The sequence below is a fragment of the Lynx canadensis genome, chromosome A2 (genome assembly GCF_007474595.2).
Source record: "Lynx canadensis isolate LIC74 chromosome A2, mLynCan4.pri.v2, whole genome shotgun sequence".
NCBI lineage: Eukaryota > Metazoa > Chordata > Mammalia > Carnivora > Felidae > Lynx > Lynx canadensis.
Window position 1 is genome coordinate 144,948,223 of NC_044304.2, and position 19,697 is coordinate 144,967,919.

The 19,697-nt window shown below is 38.4% G+C and overlaps 1 protein-coding gene across 2 annotated transcripts in view; it reads right to left on the reverse strand.

Annotated features, from left to right (window-relative positions):
- The window catches only part of TNPO3 (transportin 3), an 80,101-nt gene that overhangs the window by 5,441 nt on the left and 54,963 nt on the right, over window positions 1–19,697 (reverse strand). For both annotated transcript variants that reach the window (XM_030308398.1, XM_030308399.2), the window contains 9 exons: window positions 18,469–18,560; window positions 17,672–17,748; window positions 15,670–15,730; window positions 14,710–14,850; window positions 11,685–11,801; window positions 10,482–10,576; window positions 8,768–8,924; window positions 7,758–7,925; window positions 3,753–3,865 (listed from right to left, as the gene is read on the reverse strand). In XM_030308398.1, the coding sequence (XP_030164258.1) occupies window positions 3,753–3,865; window positions 7,758–7,925; window positions 8,768–8,924; window positions 10,482–10,576; window positions 11,685–11,801; window positions 14,710–14,850; window positions 15,670–15,730; window positions 17,672–17,748; window positions 18,469–18,560 (1,021 nt within the window). The remainder of the gene's footprint in view (window positions 1–3,752; window positions 3,866–7,757; window positions 7,926–8,767; window positions 8,925–10,481; window positions 10,577–11,684; window positions 11,802–14,709; window positions 14,851–15,669; window positions 15,731–17,671; window positions 17,749–18,468; window positions 18,561–19,697) is intronic.

Below are 19,697 nucleotides of genomic sequence, written 5' to 3' on the forward strand. Positions count from 1 at the left end.
TAGGAGGAGCTGCAAAACTTGTTCAGCGATGAGAGATCAAGTAGGCCAAGTTGGTAGTGCATCTTCATTTCCCCATATCACAGGGCAAAGATCACAGATGTTTTTGTTTGTAACATTGCATTGTTTGCGTTCCTTTTCTGTGCCCCTCAGTTCTCCTTAAATTAGGGAATTCCATGACTTTCTGACTTTCTCTATCATTCTATTTGTCACAGATTAGCCCAGATAAGGGAATACAGGTTTGGTGGAGACTTATTTTAGAATGTGTGGGTGGTTGCCTTAGAGCTGTCAAGAGACATGCTCTGGCTAGCTTTGTAAGTGTATAATGACATTCCAGCAGGTTCTTTTCCATGGAGAAAGTTAACATTCACTGATCACCTACTACGTGACAAATCTTCAGATTTCCATGTGGTATCTCATAATAACCCTTGTGAATAAGATAGGTATTACTAACCCTATTTTGCAGATGAATAAGCTGAAGTTCAGTGACAACATTCAAGCCAATAGCCTTGACTGTAAGCCTAGTCCTTTGAGGGTTCTCTCCCCAGACTCCCATTTGCTTTATGGAAATTAGAGCCAGTCTGATCCTGCTCTTCTACTGACCAATACCAGATGGAATACAGCAAAAAATAGCAGAAAGAAGCCACACTCTTTCTCCTGAGACAGCTTGTAGGTGGAATTCTACTTCTACTGTGAAGACTCATAGTGAAAAGAACATAATTTTGTGAAGTTATCCCAGTCAATACACACCTATCTAGAAGAGGGGAAATTCCCTTCTTCTGCCAAAATGTGGCATGAAGGTAGTCACATGCTATGTTTCAGTCATGCATGTCACTTGATCTGTGGCTAAAAGTCAGTTACTTTGGGGACATGATGTTAAGACACTTAGTAAGCTACAAAATAACATCACTCATAGGTTTGGGATTTTAACAAATTAACACAATTACTGGAGAAACTCCGGGAGATGAGAAAGTAAACCATTTTGCAAAGTAAGATTAAGAAATCAAGTCTCAGAAAAGAAAAGTAACCCTTGTACCATCGCCTAACCTTTATTTTCTTCCCCCTTTAGAAACTAGGTCTGGTGTTATTTATAAAAGTATACCACATGCTCCTGAAAAAAAGTAGAGAAAGTTATGAAATAAAAAGTGAAAAGTCTTCCCTCCTCTCCGATCCTGGTCCTAGCTGCGTATCTTTCCAGAAATTTACTATGTGTATGTATAATATATACAATAAAACAGCTTTTAAGTGCAAGTTGAGGGGCACCTGGGTGGCTCAGTCGGTTAAGCATCCAACTTTGGCTCAGGACATGATCTCACGGTTCTTGGGTTTGTGCTAACAGCTCAGAGCCTGGAGTCTGCTTCAGATTCTGTGTTCCCCCCCATCCCCTGCCTCGACCCCTTCCTGACTCGAAAATAAACAAACATTAAAACAATAACAACAACAACAACAACAACAACAACAAATAAAAGTCTTTAGGGGCACCTGGCTGGCTCGGTGGAGCATGTGACTCTTGATCTTGGGGTTGTGAGTTTGAGCCCTACACTGAGTGTAGAGATTACTTGAAAATACATACATACCATACATGAAAATTAAATTAAAAAAAATAAAGTACAAGTTTGTTCATTTATAGAAGCATCAAAAAGACTATAATACTTAAACTATAAAATGTTACTGAAAGAAATTAAAGACACCAATAAATGTAAAGACATCTCATGTTCATGGACTGGAAGACTTAAATTGTTAAGATGTCAATACTACTCCAAGCAATCTATAGATCTGATGCAATCCCTATCAAAACTTCTAATGACATTTTTTTGTGAAAATAAAATAATCTACCCTAAAATTCACATGGAATCTCAAAAGACCCCGAATAGCCAAGATAATCTTGGACAAAGAACAAAGTTGGAGGTCTTACACTTCCCAGTTTCAAAATTATTAGAAAGCCATAGTAATCAAAACAGTATGGTACTGACATAAAGACAAAGAGATCAATGGAATAGAGGGCCCAAAATAAATCCCTTGCATATATGCTCAAATGATTTTCTTTCTTTTTTTTTTTTAATTTTTAATGTTTATTTTTGAGAGAGAGAGAGAGTGAGCGAGCACAAGCAGGGGAGGGGCAGAAAAGAGAGGGAGACACAGAAAGAATCTAAAGCAGGCTCCAGCCTCTGAGCTGTGAGATCATGACCTGAGCTGAAGTCAGACGCTTAACTGACTGAGCCACCAGGCGCCCCTCAAATGATTTTCAATAAGGGTACCAAAGACCATCCAGTGGGGAAAAGGACAGTGTTGAGAATTCTTCTCAATCCAAAAGAACTGAAAGCAGGATCTTGAAGAGATATTTGTACACCTATGTTCATAGCAGCATTACTTACAATAGCCAAGAGGTAGAAGCAGTCCGAATGTCTATCAACAGATGAGTGAATAAATAAAATGCAGTATATACATAAAATGGAATGTTTTTCAGCCTTAAAAAGGAAGGAAATTATGACAAATGCTACAACATGGATGAACCTTGAGAACATTATGCTAAGTGAGTCACAAAAGGACAAATACCATATGATTTCACTTGTATGAAATATCTAGAGTAGTCAAATCATAGAAACATAAAGTAGAATAATGGTTGCTGGGGACTAGGGGACAGGAAGAGAGGGAGCTGTTTAATGGTTATAGTTTCAGCCTTACAAGATGAAAAAAAATTCTGGAATTGCACAACAATGTGAATGTATGTAACACTACGAACAGCACACTTAAGAATGGTTGAATGGTTGAAACGGTAAATTCTATGGTATTTTATGACAATTAAATTTTTTTTAAATTGTCAGTACAAGTTGGGTCATATGATACTGTTATTTTTTTCCCTGTATCATACACTTTCTATATCATCACATGCATATTCTTCCATCTTTTTTTAGTGCCAATTTAGTTACATTCTATTAATTATTCTCTCTTGATGGGCAATTAGAATATTTCCAGTGTTTTCACTATCACCAAACCTTACTGTAACACACATTATCAGACCTATAAATCATTCCACCACTGTATGAATATAAGTCAATACCTAAAGGAGTGTCTGGGTGGCTCAGTTAAGCAATCTCACTCTTGATTTTAGCTCAGGTCATGAGCTCATGGTTCGTGAGATGGAGTCCCACGTCAGGCTCTGTGCTGACAGTGCGGAGCCTGCTTGGGATTCTCTCTCTGCCCCTCCCCGGCTCACGTACATGTGCACGCTCCCTATCTCAAAATATTAGAATTTCAATATCTTTAGGTGTGGCGAAAATTTTCCAACTCACTGCAGCTTACATCATCTATGTTTCACAACTAATGGTTCACCTATTCACATCTGCATTCCTGACACCTGAATATGGATGAGAACAGAGAAGGACTTCAGAAAGATAAAGACAGATCTTATGAAGGGCAGTGGGCTGCTCAATGCACTTTTCTTTTGGAAGAAATAATGCTTCCACTTACCCATTAAGATCTGATACCAGTTAATACATTTGTACAGTAAAACTGATGCACACCTATACAGCATGATGATATTTCCCCCCCAGACTGGTTTCTTTCTAATGCCAATTTGTGCAATTCAGTGTAAACAGACAGTAAATTGTGAGTTTACAAAGGCACACAAGAAATATACTCTTAGGTAAATTTGGTATAAGAAACAAAGATGTATTTTTTCCTGCACACCTCAGCTTCTGTTTATATTCCTTAAAAAGACAAAAAAATAAACCCCAAAAACCCACATCACTCACCTAGTGACTTGTTTGTGGAAATCTGTAAGTTGTTTGTGTGTCACTGTGACGGCTCCCACGGTTGTCTCCTTTGGCAAACCTTTCAAGGAATTCTCTAACCATCGACAAAAAGTCTGTGCAGAGAAGAGGGTAAGAGTTATAAGAGGAGACAGGACTTACTCAATTGGACCCTACAAGTAATAACAAAGACTCACAGGTTTTTCTTAGCAGCCTTAGTTCTTCCAGACTTGGAAGAAAGTAAAGGAATTAACAAAGCAGTACTATCTTTAGGCCTTTCAACCCTCTGGGGTTTGGAACAGTTTGCAAAGGAAGGCAAACCTAGACTTCCATTCAAAGAAGTAGTAGCAGGCATCATTTCAGAAAGAGCCCTTCTACTTTGGAAGTGAAGTCTTTTCTGGATGATGCTACTGTTCTCTTCCTATCATTAAACTTCTGCCAGAAGTTTAATGATAAACTTTTTAATTTCAAAAAAATTAAACAGCTGCCAGAAAACTCTTTGGTGAAAAGGTCAAAGGCAAAAGTTCAGTACCACAAAAAGCAAGGGCAAAAAGTACAGTAAGTAAACATGTCAAAATTATATATACATAATATAATATGAATCCAGAGCCCTAAGGATTTTAAGGTCATCTCTCTTAGGAGAACGGTCATTTCCAGTCACTTCTTTATGATACCTACCTGTACTCTGAGTCAGAAAATTTTGTTGCTCACTCTGGTTGCTATTTAAAAGAATATTATTTACTATCTGAGCATAACCTGATAGTAATCTGTCTGCCCCTATTCCCCTTACTTCCTTCCTCTTCAAACTAATAATCAAAATTCTAGAGACTTCCTCTGGGTTCTTATTTTCAATGAACTGTTTTTCTTTGAGTCCGCTCTAATTTTTCATGCCTTTCTTAAATAGGATGTATACTTTGGTCAGTTTTCAGCAGTAAAATAACCTTTTTTATAACTGAACTTTTACATTATATATTTCCCCCAATGTGTTGACTTATGATAACAAACCAGAGCAAAAGTAAATATTCCATTACAAATGCTCAAGAAGTATCGCTCTCCAAATGCTGCCCCCAAGAAAGACAACACTCTAATAAAAACACACAGGGAAAAGAGATACAGGAAGAACGCTTAATTGATAGTTTTGGCATCCAAAAATAGCCTGTGAGTTAACTACAGTACACCCCCAAACAAGAACAATAAGAAACAGAGCACCTGGGTCCATTAAGCGTCTGATTTCGGCTCAGGTCATGATCTCGAAGTTCGTGAGTTCGAGCTCCACGTCAGGCTCTGTGCTGACAGCTCAGAGCCTGGAGCCTGCTTCAAATTCTGTCTCCCCTCCACCCCCCTCTGCCCCTCCCCAGCTTGCACTCTCTCTCTCACTCAAAAATAAATAAACATTAAAAAAAAAGAACAGTAAGAAACTAAACTAAAAAGCAAAAACTAGCTAGCACACAATGGGTTTCAGCATCATCTGAAAAATTTGGTTGGAAACAACGAATAAATTTGCCAGATGGGTATCCAACAAAGAAAAGGAAGAACAGAGGTAAGAGTTTAAATAGTTTATTCAAGTCACACAGCAAAGATGATATGCCATCTTCTACTGAAGAATTTGTGTGAATTTTGGAAATGGTATGACTATGAAAGTGCTCAAGAATGCAAATTTTCGGGTGCTCAGGTGGCTCAGTCAGTTGAGCGTCTGACTTGATATTGGTTCAGGTGGTAATCTTGCAGCTGTGAGATGGAACTCCATACTGGGCTCTGCTGAGTGTGCGGCCTGCTTGAAACTCTTTCCCCTCCCCACCACTCGTTTTCTCTCTCTCTCTCTCTCTCAAAAATAAATAAACTTAAGAAGAAAAAGAATATAAATTTTCTTTGGGTTTACGTCATTAGAATTTTAATCAGTTGTTGGGGTACAGACAACCCAAATTTATGTAAGAGTTCCTTTACAAAAACTCCATTTCAGGTTGATATTTATATAAAACAATCACTTTAAATTTCTTGACACACATTCTGTGGGTATCTATACAGTAAACTCTTAAGAGCCTATGGCTATCTGGTTTTTGTTCCTGCTTAACCTTGCTGTTCTAATTTTCTTCTTCTGTTAGCACTTAACCACATGTTTAGAAATCAAGAATGTTTTTTTTAAATTTTTTTTTTCAACGTTTATTCATTTTTGGGACAGAGAGAGACAGAGCATGAACGGGGGAGGGGCAGAGAGAGAGGGAGACACAGAATCGGAAACAGGCTCCAGGCTCCGAGCCATCAGCCCAGAGCCTGACGCGGGGCTCGAACTCACGGACCGCGAGATCGTGACCTGGCTGAAGTCGGACGCTTAACCGACTGCGCCACCCAGGCGCCCCAAGAATGTTTTTATAAAGTTAAATTTACAAAACAAGTTTTGTTAGTTGGGAACCAAGTATATTTGTAAAAAAGTGAAAAGAGCATGCAAATTTTTTTTCTCATGTCAATGACTTCTGGAATTAAACTTGTTGGTCTTGAGGGGCCCACTGAGTACTTTCTTTAGAAAAATACAAAAATATTGCTGTATAAGATTGAAACAGAACATACTGAACAACCAGCAACAGGAACTGTAGACACTATTTTATTCCTGAAGCAAGTTCCCATGGAAGAACTGCAGAGGTATCTGATGGAACCAAAGTCACATAGAAGTCTCAGAGTTTGATATATAGGAATTAAAGTTCAAGTGGCTATTTCTGAAGTATAAATATAAAGAAAATGTTAAAAATTCATTAAGCATCTGCCCTATATATGACTGTCTTTTGTTTGATTGAGCCAAAGATCAAGTAAAGCAAATGCTAAGGCAATATACATTAATCATGAACTTTGGAGATGAACACATAAATTGAAGGCAGAACTTTCAGCTCAGTGATAGAGATTTTTTTAAGTTAAAATAATGTTTTTAGTGTTTACTTTTGAAAGAAAGAATGCGAGTGGGGGAGGGGCAGAGACAGGGAGGGAGACACAGAATCTGAAGCAGGTTCCAGGCTCTGAGCTGTCAGCACAGAGCCCGATGTGGGGGCTCAAACTCATGAATTGCAACATCATGACCTGAGCTGAAGTTGGACCATTAACCAACTGAGCCACCCAGGCGCCCTTCAGTGACATGAGATTCTAACAATAAAAGTATACTTTGTTTTGTGAAATTGCTGAAATTGAGGCTAACAACTGCCATCAATGATACAAAGCAGGAGACAACGTTGAGATGTACACAGACTTAAAGGTTACAATAAACTTGTATATCTGGAATTTTCTGTGGTTCTGGAAGACAGCTAGCTCACTTTAACTAGAACCAACTATGCACTTTTCTGAACTGCTTTTATATTAATATTAAAGATTACATATCCTAGTGTACAGGCTATATATATACTTTCCCACTATGCTCAAAACTTTCATGCAGTACACATAACCCTGATTTATGATCATGTGGCCCATACTGAAATTACTTGGACATTACTGGATAGCCTAAAAAAACGTTCCATGCTCAGGTGATAAATGAGCTGGTGCAAGAACTGAAACAAGATGCAAATTAATCCAAAGAAGAAACAAATCCAAGTGTATGTACATTGTGAGCTAATTTTATATTTCTATATCCCCAAAAGCTTTGGCTAGATTTACCAAGGAAACTCATACAGTGCTATCTAAGGAGCTTGAAGTGAATTAACACTTCTCGAATAACCTGTAACACTGTATAACTGATACATGGGCATCTCACAAGTGAACAAATTTCTCAGTGGTCAGCCACATAGCTGAATTCAAAGCTTAGTATTCACTTCAGGGAATATAAACCCTATGACAGTGACACAAACATACTTTCAAAAACCTAATAATGAACTATTGGCCTTCCATAGGCCCCTTCATCTAATGAACTTAGTAATATGCCTAGGTTAAGCTCCATGGATATACAACAGGGCTGGTTTCAAAGTTATAGTCAGCCTCCCGAAACCAAAGTTTAGAACTGTGAGAATGGGTTCTTCATGAAAACAAGCTTACCGGTCTGTCAACCTGCATGATCTCCCAGAGCACTTCAGCCACATCCGGTAGGGTATAGGGAGGGAGACAAAAGCAGCACGTGTGGAGCAGCTGGCTAACAAGTTGCTGTCCAAGCTGGTTCATCACCTGTCCAATCAGTTCTTTCCGTAATTCAAAGTCTTCTTCGTGCTATAAGGAAGTAAGAGCAAAAGATATGTTCTAATTTCAACTTTCCACCTAGTAACTCCTCTTTCCTGGAGAAGAAAGTGTATACTTAATAGCTGGATTCAAAAACTTATTTTCTTCCTTCCTATAGTCTTTGAATACATATATATATATTTCTAGTATCTCAGAAAAAAATAACTTTTTATAAACTGCTTTTCATTTCTAGTTTCTTAAATAAGTAGCCCATTCAAATAGTGGCTATTTCTCCACTGCTGTTACCTTCAATTCTATTCCACATTTACCCAAATCTAACTTTGAAAATTTTGTGAACCATTTTACTACTCCAGCCAAACAGGTCTCTTAATTGTCTAACATACTTAGAACTATCCTGACTTTCTCTGATTATGATTTATGCCCCAGTTAAGACTATCTTCCCCTCTCCAATCCATCCAAATTCTACCTGTATCTAATGGCCCCACTGAGGTCCCTCTTTGTCCAGAAATTAACCCACTTCCCAACCTACTTCTGACCAAAAAGCTTTCCCTCCTCTGATCTCATAGCAATCATGACTTTTATCACTCATTTGGCAATCAAATACTACCTTCCTATTATTATTTAAATGTTGATATCTATTTACCTTTTCAACTAAACACTGAATGACATGGGAGGAGAAATACTTTTATACTGCTTTATACAGCTTACAGCACTTAGTAGAGGCTACAAATAGTTGATGTTTTGGTTAGTGAATGGTATATACAAATCAAATACAGATCAAAAAGGAGAATCTGGAAATTCTCTAAGAAATAAGGAAGAGCTACGAAAAGATGATGAGCTGCAAAGTAGAAAGGTACAATGTTTATACTTACATCATTGGCAACCCCTGTATGGATGAGGTCTCGTAGGAACCTCATGACACTACAATTGGCATCCCGGTGGTCCAGGGTAGTAGAGGCAATGGCCCACTGCAAGATAGGGATGACCACTTGGCTCCTCAGCAAGGTAACAGGACTACGCTGAATAAACCTGGGTTGGAAAGACAGGCTAGGTATAAATGACAGGATGAGACTCTAAAAGCAGCCAGACTAAATGGCAAAATTATAGATAGAGACAGTAAAAAAGGTCAGTGGTTGCTAGGGGCACAGGGTGAGGGAGGGCTGAACAGGTGGAGCACCGGGAATGAGGGTATTAAACTATTCCATGTGACAGTATAATGGTGGATACATGCCATTATACATTTGTCCAAACCCATACAAGGTACACCACCAAGAATGAATCCTGAAGTAAATTATGGACTTTGGGTGATAATGATGTGCCAATACAGGATTCATCAATTCCAACAAACAGACCACACTAGTGGGGATGCTGACAGTGAGGAAGACTGTGGAGGTTGGGGGTGTGGCGGAGAGGTGCAGTGGGTACATAGGAACTCCCTAAACTTTCCACTCAATTTCCCATAAGACTTTTCAGATCCTTTAACATACATGGAGAATATCCATGAAAAAGATACTATATATTCTAAATTTATTTCACCAGGTAAGCATTTGTGTAAAGAGCATCTCTGGGGATTAGTTTTTCAAGGAAGACACACTGGGAAAACAGAGACTGGAGAGCTCACCCAACAGTTCTCTCATATCAACAACAAAGGTGTTTCTAACTTGTCCAAAAACTAACCAAAAAAGTGTTTGATATTTAATCCTGAGATGAAAGAGTCGATACTACTTTGCATTTATAAATGATAAAACATACATTACTTGTATAATTATATGTAACAATTTATTTTGAATAATTTTTAAATGATTTTATGTTCAGGGTGCCCGGGTGGCTCAGTTGGTTCAGCATCTGACTCTTGATTTCAGCTCAGGTCATGATCTCACAGTTTTGTGAGTTCAAGTCCCAAGTCAGGCTCTGTGCTGACTCTGTGGAGCCTGCCTGGGATTCTCCCTCGGTCTCTCTCAAAGTAAATAAACAAACTCAAAAAAATTAATTAAAAAATGCTTTTATGTTCACTAACTGATTTGTTTTCAATTCTTTTGTCCAGGGACTAAATAAGTAATAATATTCCTGCAGTGTTGGGAATAATATCATCAGTATTATTGGTAAAAGGAATTTAAGCAACGGGGGTGGAAGGCTGGGGGCAGAACTGCAAAGTGAACTTCTAAGGCACCTTAAAATCCTAAAAATTTTTTCACTCTGAGATATGATATCTAAAGGATGCCAAGCTTCCTCAAGGAAAATGTGAAGTGAAGCATGATATCACAGCATCATAAAAAGTTAAAACCACAGGGGATTCTGGAGATTTTCTATTCAAATGTTTTTACAAAGCTGGTTTTATTGTCTTGTGCACGTTCCCTCCTTTGTGACAGAAACCCAGCTGCTTTCTCCTGCTCCCATCCAGCTTCTCTTCCTCACTTACAGGGATATTCCAGCTCACAACTTAACTTTGGGCTATGAATCACTAACCTACCTCTACTCCACTGACCTCATTTTATAGAGAAGCAAACAGTCAAGTGTTATGTGACAAGACGAAGCAGTGATGGGGATGAGCAACAAAAGAAAGGGTTGCTCTTCAGAAGGACTGACCTGGTGGCCAGCCTGAACAGGTCATCCACGGTGTCAGGGTGATTCTGGAGCCCATTCTGCTGTTCTAGCAGCTGAAAGGTGGGGATGCACAGTGCCTAAAAGAGAACAGTGATTTTAGAATAAACATGTGTATATAAATGCAACAGCATTCAGACTTGTTAAATATCACAATATACACAAAAGGAACAAAGGGAGGAAGAACGGATAGGAAAAGAAAAAGACGGATGAAAATCAGTTCAAGAAAAGGAAGACAGAAATCTTTCTCAGTTGATACAGTTTTTATATGTGAAGTCCACATTTCAGAAAGGGTTAAGGGTATAGATTTTAGTTGATGAAACTGGATAGATGTCCTCTCAAAATTTTAGAATTTTCTCAAAGTAAAGACTGCTTATGTATTAGACGTGGTCTAGTCCACTAAGGAGATTTTTATACATTTTAATAATAATAATAATAATAATAATAATAATAACAACAATGAAATGTCAGTTTAAAGGAAAGACATCTTGGGAAAAAGAGCATCATAATTTAACTCCCTTATATATTTTCTTCCCTATGACGAGAAGGGGAAAAAAACCAATGTATCAGGAGCCTTTTCCAATGCTTACTATTTACTCTAAAACCATCCCTGCTAAGTGAGCTAGTTCACTGATTTTTCCAGGCAAGAAATTAAAAACAGAATTATGCTTGAGCTTAGAGATCCTTTGTTTTACATCCATTTGTTCCTTTCTCTACGCTCAAAAGACCGTATCTCTAGAGACTATAAAAAAATTAGGCCGTAATAGCTGTAATGACCTTTACATTCATACGGTCAATCTCTTCTCTCATTCTCCTAAGCCATGTCTGTCCAGAGAACAACTAGAAAGTTTCTACCTCCCAGGGCACCTGGGTGGCTCAACTGGTTAAGCGTCTGACTTCGGCTCAGGTCATGATCTCACAGCTAGGGAGTTCAAGCCCCAAGAAGGGCTCTGTGCTGACAGCTCAGAGCCTGAAGCCTTCTTTGGATTCTGGGTCTCCCTCCCTCTCTCTCTGCCCCTCCCTCTCTCAAAAATAAACATTAAAAAAAAAAAAGTTTCTACCTTTCTGTTATTAGGAAATCAACATGATTGGAGGAGAGACATAGAGAAGCAAGAGAATTCAAGAGATGGTGAAGAACACACTGCTAAGCCTACAGACGCTCCAAGATACTGCCCAGGGAAAACAGACCTGGAGCATGTCTAGTAGTCCCTGCCGACAGCCCTCTTCCATGCCGTATTCATCCACAAGGATACTGCCAAGGTACAGGAAACAAGAATGCTGATGTACGTGGTACACATTCACCATCTGCCAAGGGAGAAACCAGTTAATTCAACTCTTATACCCCCAAAAAAGTATCAACTTAGGAAAGTGTCTGGAGGAAGACATTCAGACACAGAGTGGTTTCTTCTAAGACAATATAGTAAAGCTTGTTGGCAACATTTCCTAAAACACAGGCTCAATTCTTCAATAATTTTCAAGTACTCTCTTTAGAGTCCTATCAAGCCTTTTACCTTTTATCTTCCCAAAACAATGTTGTAAGAGGGTTGTATAATACATCAAGCTGGAAGCCGTTAGGATGCTATCATCCAAGCTATTTGCAAACCCGTAGCATAAATCCCAACACCTAAAGGTTGTTCCTTTTGCCTTAAAGATGAACTCTTAAGAAAAAAAAAGAAAAAAAAAAAAAAAAAGGCACATATAGCCATAGCAGGGCTAAAAATACCAAACATCCTGAAGGAGACTCTGAAGGCACTGTTTAAATTTTGAGTTTCTCCTAAACCCCTCTATTTAAAGTAAAACAGTATTCTCAACCAAGATACCTGGATCTCAAGAAAATAAAAATGTTAATACAATATACATATTTAAATTAAATGATTTGTTTAGGATTTGTACCCTACTCTCCTCCAAAAATTAAGAGGCATCTGTACATTCATATGTTTAAAATGCCATCACAACACACGTATTGATTTTATTATATAAATTCAACTCAATGAATGGGGTGGGGGCTGAAAGACAAAGTAACTGACTCTTACTAGCATGTACCATGGAATGGAATGGGCAGGTGATGGGAGCTATGAATCTGTTTGGTACTTGGTACTCAACTGTATGCTCTACTGCTTAATGAATGATTTACGTCAGTTGCTGACAAACTTTTTCTTCAAGGGCCAGATAGTAAAAATTTTAGACTTTGCTGGCCTTACAAGTCTGTCTACGCAACTGCGCCATAGTAGCACAAAACTGGCCAATAGAGAATACTTAAATGAATAAGCATGGTTACCTCTTCTTTGTAAAACTGTATTTATAAAAATACGTGGCAGGCCCACTGGTTCTAGTTTGCTACCCTGTGAATTTTGGATTTAAAAAAATACTTTTTTCCCCCCACATGTACTGACTTTAGAACAAACTTCCTATACAAGGTTCTCCTCTATTAGGCTAGTCACATACTTAATTAGCAGGAATTAAAAAAAAAAAAAAAAATCCAAGTCACGAGGGTATCCTCTAACAGCAAAGGGCCATTAAATCAAGTTCTCTTTGACCCAGAATGTATTACACTAAAGGGGACACTTAACCAAAGGTGGAAACATATGCAGTGCAAACATATGGCATCATCAGGATATAGTAAATGTAAACTTTACTCAAATCTGCAACATAAAGGAGGCAGGGTTATGCCTATGTCAACTGATAGGCACTTACTGCAAATGCAAGGTTGACACTCTGCCTTGCCTCTTTTAACTTTGTACCCATGGCACCTCATTTGCCTCAATCCAGTCCTGGCTCTGCTGTAAGGTTAATATCAACACAAATTACTTAGTGATCTAAGTCACTAGCTATAGGCATCTCATACAGAGTAGTTCTTGATGTGAATATGATCTTGGAGAACCTCATACAGTGAGTCACACCATTGCAATTACCTATCAATCTTGGTGATTAAAAGAGTTAAACTTGGGGCATACGGGTGGCTCAGTCGGTTAAGTATGTGACTCCGGATTTTGACTCAAATCATGATCTCACGGTTTGTGGGATCAAACCCCATGTTAGCTCTATGCTGAAGCGTGGAGTCTGCTTGGGATTCTCGCTCTCCCTCTATCTCTCTGCCCACCCCCCCCACTCTCTCTCTCAAAACAAACGAATGAACAAACATTAAAAAAGTAAGAGTCAAACTTATTTCTTGACAAATAACAGACTTATGTGACCAACTGTGGTTGAGATTAAAAAAAAATCTCTTTGGGCCAAGAGACAGCAAATTTTGACAGGATACATATTTTCCTTTGAGAGCGCGCGCGCATGAGAGAGCACGTGTCGGGGAGAGGGGCAGAGGGAGAGAGAGAATCTTAAGCAGACTCCATGCTCAATGCAGAGCCCAAAGTGGGGCTTGACCCCGGGATCGTGATCTGAGACAAAACCAAGAGTCAGATGCACAACCAACTGAGCCACCCAGGTGCCCCAACAGGACCCATTTTTAAAAAGAAAATTAGTGGGGTGCCTGGGCGGCTCAGTCAGTTAAGCGTCTGACTTCAGCTCAGGTCATGATCTTGTGGTTTGTGAGTTCGAGCCCTGCACTGGGCTCTGTGCTGACAGCTCAGAGCCTGGAGCCTGCTTTAGGTACTATGTCTCCCTCTCTCTCTGCCCCTCCCCAGCCTGTGCTCTGTCTCTTAGAAAAAAAAAAAAAAAAAATTTAGTATAAAAATGCCTAGCACTGCTATAGAAGAGCTGAGCATTAAAGTCATTCTCTTTTCCTGGGGCGCCTGGGTGGCTCAGTCCATTAAGCATCCGACTTTGGCTCAGATCATGACCTCGCAGTTAGTGGACTCGAGTCCCGCATCGGGCTCTGTGCTGTCAGCTCAGAGTCTGGAGCCTGCTTCAGATCCTGTGTGTGTGTCTCTCTCTCTGCCCCTCCTCCACTCATGCGCGCTCTCTCTCTCTTCTCTCTCAAAAATAAACATTAAAAAAATTTTTAAAAAAGTCATTCTCTTTTCCTAATTTCACACGGAAACGTGTTACTATTTAAACTATCACTACACAGAATAGATTACAGGCTGCTTCCCTCAGAGGCACCATACTTACCATGGGCACTACTTACTGCTTTCAAATATTTCTGAGTTTGCATTTAATACGTACAAAAGTGTTTCATTTCATCAGCAGAGTTTTTGTTCTAAAGACTCCTATGTCAAATCCTGTCCACGTTACACTTTCCAGCTTCGGGAGAATTTACCTGTGTAACTAGCGGCTGCAGTAGGGCTGCAGATCCTTTGCCTACACAGCGAACAGCAAAGCGGAGGCACCTGCAACAACGCTCTACAATCCGATTGTCAGCCCGGTGTTTATTTAGAGTCTCAGATAAAACTGGCCATATCTGAGTCAAAGAGCACAAGAAAGAAAACAATGAACTAAGAGCTGAAAAAAATGCTCCCAAGTTGATAACATCTGATTTGGTTTTCAAATAATTTGGAAAAAGCTTTCTTTACAGAAAAAGTTCAATACAGTATCCATCACCAAAACACAACCACTTCTTGAGAGAAGCACAGCGACTCTTTAGAACAGGAAGAGGAGCATGTCTAACTTCACTAAAAGATAAAGATAAATTTTCCTGAACTTTGGACTTTCTGATTTAGGATGAAAAGGATTAGTACGAGCTATAGAGAAAGTGATGTTTAAAGATTATAGTTCCAACTCAGAATATTTTGAACAGAAGGACTGGAGCTAATGAAATAGCATTATATGATACTGGTGAATATTTAAGGATACTTGGTGTTTCCCCCCCCTGGAGTCTGAATAGCACTTCTCAAAACATGCCTTTTGATCCTCATATCACCCTCAGTGAAAAAAGAAGTGCATCTATACTGGGGAAACAGAAGCCATGAGGAAGAAATGGCTTTGTCAAAAAAATTTCTGCTAGTATTAATCAGGCCTCCTAGCAACTCTAAGATTCACGTAATCTCTCTCTACTTCTTTGGGTTTTCAGTTCATTACCCCACAGTCTGTTTTCTTATCAAATCTAAAGTAAAAAATATTTGAATAGTTCTATTCTTCTGTTGATTGAAATTTAAACTGTATCAACAAATTGGATCTTCCTATGAACCCAGAAGACAGTACCGTCTCACTTTAGTTACCCACAGCCTTGTAAAGAAAAAGGAAGAAAGCCTTGTTCCACAAGCATCTGTTAAGCACTTACTTCCTGTATGACTTTTTGGCACGGATGAGTTTGTCCATTTTCCACAATAGGATTGGTGTGTCTGGGGAAAGGTAACAAACCAAAATAGTTAAAGAGCAATGTAACTGAAATTCCACAGCCCCAAAGCCTGCTAGCTTACTTAGTCACATTGTCACCATAAAAAGAATGCCAAATAATTAAGTTATGTATGACTCAATACCTTTCCTTTCTACTCCATTCAAACATGAGCACAGAGTTCAAACCAACCTCCTCCCCTTCTTTTGCCACGTTTAAGCTACTTCCATTAGAATATGCAAACTCAATCCAACTCTAGCTTAAACGGGTTGTGGGGCACTACAATTATCTTTTCCATTTTTTCCCTTTAAAAATCAGAATATATAGGCTCTTCCAAATTAATTAAAAGTATTAATTAAAAACCAGACTGTCTACAGGGGCCTGGGTGGGTCAGTGGGTTAAGTGTCTGTCTGACTCTTGGTTTCAGCTCAGGTCATGATCTCATGGTTTCATAGGTTTGAGCCCCACAGTGGGCTTGCACTGGCAGCGTGGAGCCTGCTTGGGATTCTCTCTCTCTCTCCCTCTCTCTCTCTCCCCACTTCCCCACTCATACTGTCTCTGTCTCTCTCAAAATAATAAACTTAAAAAACAAAAAACAAAACAAAAAACCCACAGACTATCTAAATCCACTATGAGAAACCAAGTACTGCTCCATTCCCAGCATTAAAAGGCAAAAGCTTTAGGAATTCTAATTTACCAAAGATGTTTCTCATGGTTCTAGTCTGAACCCAATGACATAGAATATGAGCCCACCCACAGTATGTCAAATCCAATTATTTGCCTAGTTCTAGAATCCACTAATTTGAAAGAAAGCAGGAAAAAAACAAAAACAAAAAACCCTGTATGATTACCAACCTCTTCAAAGGAAATTCTTTAATTTAAATGAGCTCAACAGCAACTTAACAAAAATCTCATTTTCTTTAAATTGGGGGATTTCCATCTATTGCAGATTTTCTTCCACTTATTATGAAGTAAGGACTATTGTTAATAGGCTTTCAGAATGTCATGTTAACAGGGTTATCATAATTATACAAGAAAAGCACTGTATCAAATTAAAATAAAAACACCAGCTGACAAGAAAAAGCTAAAACACCTCAGTTGTTTTTTTTTTTTAATTTTTTTTTTCAACGTTTATTTATTTTTGGGACAGAGAGAGACAGAGCATGAACGGGGGAGGGGCAGAGAGAGAGGGAGACACAGAATCGGAAACAGGCTCCAGGCTCTGAGCCATCAGCCCAGAGCCTGACGCGGGGCTCGAACTCACGGACCGCGAGATAGTGACCTGGCTGAAGTCGGACGCTTAACTGACTGCGCCACCCAGGCGCCCCAAAAACACCTCAGTTTTAACTTACTCCACATAGGCTTTTTACACAAGTACTCTCATATTCCAATTGATACAATTTGTGGGTCTCACAAATTACGTAATTCAATAAGGATCACTCTTTGAACACTGTTACTCAAATGCCTTTTTAATCATTAGGTTCCTCTTGTCTTCAAAGAAGGATTAATTTCACCTGATCAATATTTTTTTGCACCCCTACAATCTACAGCAATAGTTCTGAAAGCGTGGTCCTACAAATAGCAAGCAGCAGCAACAGCTGTAAATTCTTGGGTCCTACCCCAAATCCAATTGAACCAGACACTCTGGAGATGGGACACAGCAATCTGTTTTGATAAGCTGAGCCCTGAAGGTGACTGTGATGCATGTTAAAGTTGGATAATGACTGATCTAATTACATTTTAAAGGTCTTTTGACAGAGGTCTACCAAAAACTAATTCTTAGAATTTATCTTTGCACCAAAGTTTCAGGTAATGGGCTTATCGGTCCTCTAACAGAAGATTGTCAGATGTACCTGGAAGTTTAGGGAAAAAACACTTGCTTTCTTCAGTACATAATCATCTTATTTGAGCTTTTAACCTAAGGCAGGCATCCAGTCTCCCTTCTTACCTAAATATTACTGCAAGGCGATCTAAGAACACAGTGGGATCTGAGGATATGCCATTGCTGGGCTCCTGAGACAACAGCTGAAGAGACAGAAAGACATTAACACTCTGTTGTAACACATACAAACCTACAGCAAACACTGTTAACATACACCTTTAGACATTAACCGCTTTCTCAATCTCTGCTTATTTCCCTATAAGAGATTCCTGATAGTTACTCAAATGGTGCAAACTTTTATAACCATTAAGATATTATATATACTATAGTTTATATATGACATTATTTAATCTATTTTAATTTCACTTTCTATTATAACTTTTAAATTATTATGGCCTCATAACATATATTAAGAGATAAGGCAAGTTGCTTCTTATTCTTCTTACCCAAAATTTCTTAAATACTTCTACCAGCATATTATTAGAGATAAACTTTAGAATCACTATGTCAAGTTCTCCTATTATTTTGCTGTAAATATAAATGTAACTTGATAAGAGCAGACATCTTTATGATATTCTTTAACGGAACATTGTAGGTTACGGTTTTGGTTGCTAACTTGGTGTTTTCCCTGTTGTATCTTCTAAATGGTACTACTGATAGTGGAAATCTACTGACTGTAGAATACTTATGCCATTTATGCAGCTCCTTTGATAGATTTACTAATTTTAAGAACGTTTTAGTTCATTGCTCTTGACTTATCTAGGTAGACAGAAGAATACCTGTGAATATATAATTTTGTCTTTTCCTTTCTAACATGTACTCATGATATATAGGTATAAAACCCCTCATTTAATTGGGCTCACCTTTTTCAATGCCATAACCTGAACAGAACAAAGTTCACTAAGGCATTCAGTAATCTTATCCAAAGGTAATCTGGCTAGAACAAGCGCTGTCCCTGAAAGACAAAGAAAAATACAAATAAAATTAAAGCTGAAATTGAGGTAACTCACTGGTCTACATCATTGGCTAACAGAAGAGGCTGGCTGGTTTCATTCTTTTAAAAAGATCATCACTTTTTTTCAGGTACAGTATTTTGTTATTTAGGGCTGATTTTTCTTTATTTAGCTTAGACGACTAAGTGACTTTCACACTAACATTTACAACTGAAGTTAATATTATTTCTCCTCAGTAGCCTATGGATTGAAAGACGTTTAAATACATCTCCCCTTCCAATTCTTCATATACTTTAAAAACCTCCTTTACAAAACCAATGCCAGGGACACCTGGGTGTCTCAGTCGGTTGAGCGTCCGACTTCGGCTCAGGTCATGATCTCGAAGCTCGTGAGTTTGAGCCCTGCGTCTGGTCTGTGCTGAAGCTCAGAGCCTGGAGCCTACTTCTGATTCTGTATCTCCCTCTCTCTCTGCCCCTCCCCCACTCATGCTCTGTCTCTCTCTCAGAAATAAACATTAAAAAAAAATTAAAAAAAAAAAGAAACAAAACAATGCCAAAGCTATTTTTATACAGCATGGTACAAGGGTTCTCAAACTTCCCAGAGATTCTGATTTAGGAGGTAAAGGAGAACCTTTATTTATTTTTTTACAAGTATAGACAAGACATAATTTTTTTTTTTTTTTTTTTTTTGTAAAAAGGGCTGAAATTAGAGATCTGATTCTAATTATACCTAACAGAATCTATGAGCTAGGTGAGGTATTATCTCTGGGCCTAGTTTCTTTATCTGTAAAATTAGTGCTTTGAACCGAAGAGTAAGTTAAGTGTGCCTTTCTTTCATTTTTCAAATCATTGAAAAATCACTTTTTTTATTAAATAAAATCTTAACTTGAAATTCCAATAAAATAGGTTAAAAAAAAAAAGTAGCTAGGTTAAATTAGAATAGAAGGCCCAGACCCTTCTCACTCAGCCTTCCTCTTGTCATACTCCCCACCAAATGTTTAAGCATATCCCCCAAATCCAAATGATTACATATTAGCCTAGGTTCTCTCAAGGTATTAAAAAAAAAAAAAAAAAAAGAAAATCCCTTAACTATGATTTTTCTCATCTCCCAAAATTTCATTCAACAGAACAGTCACAGAA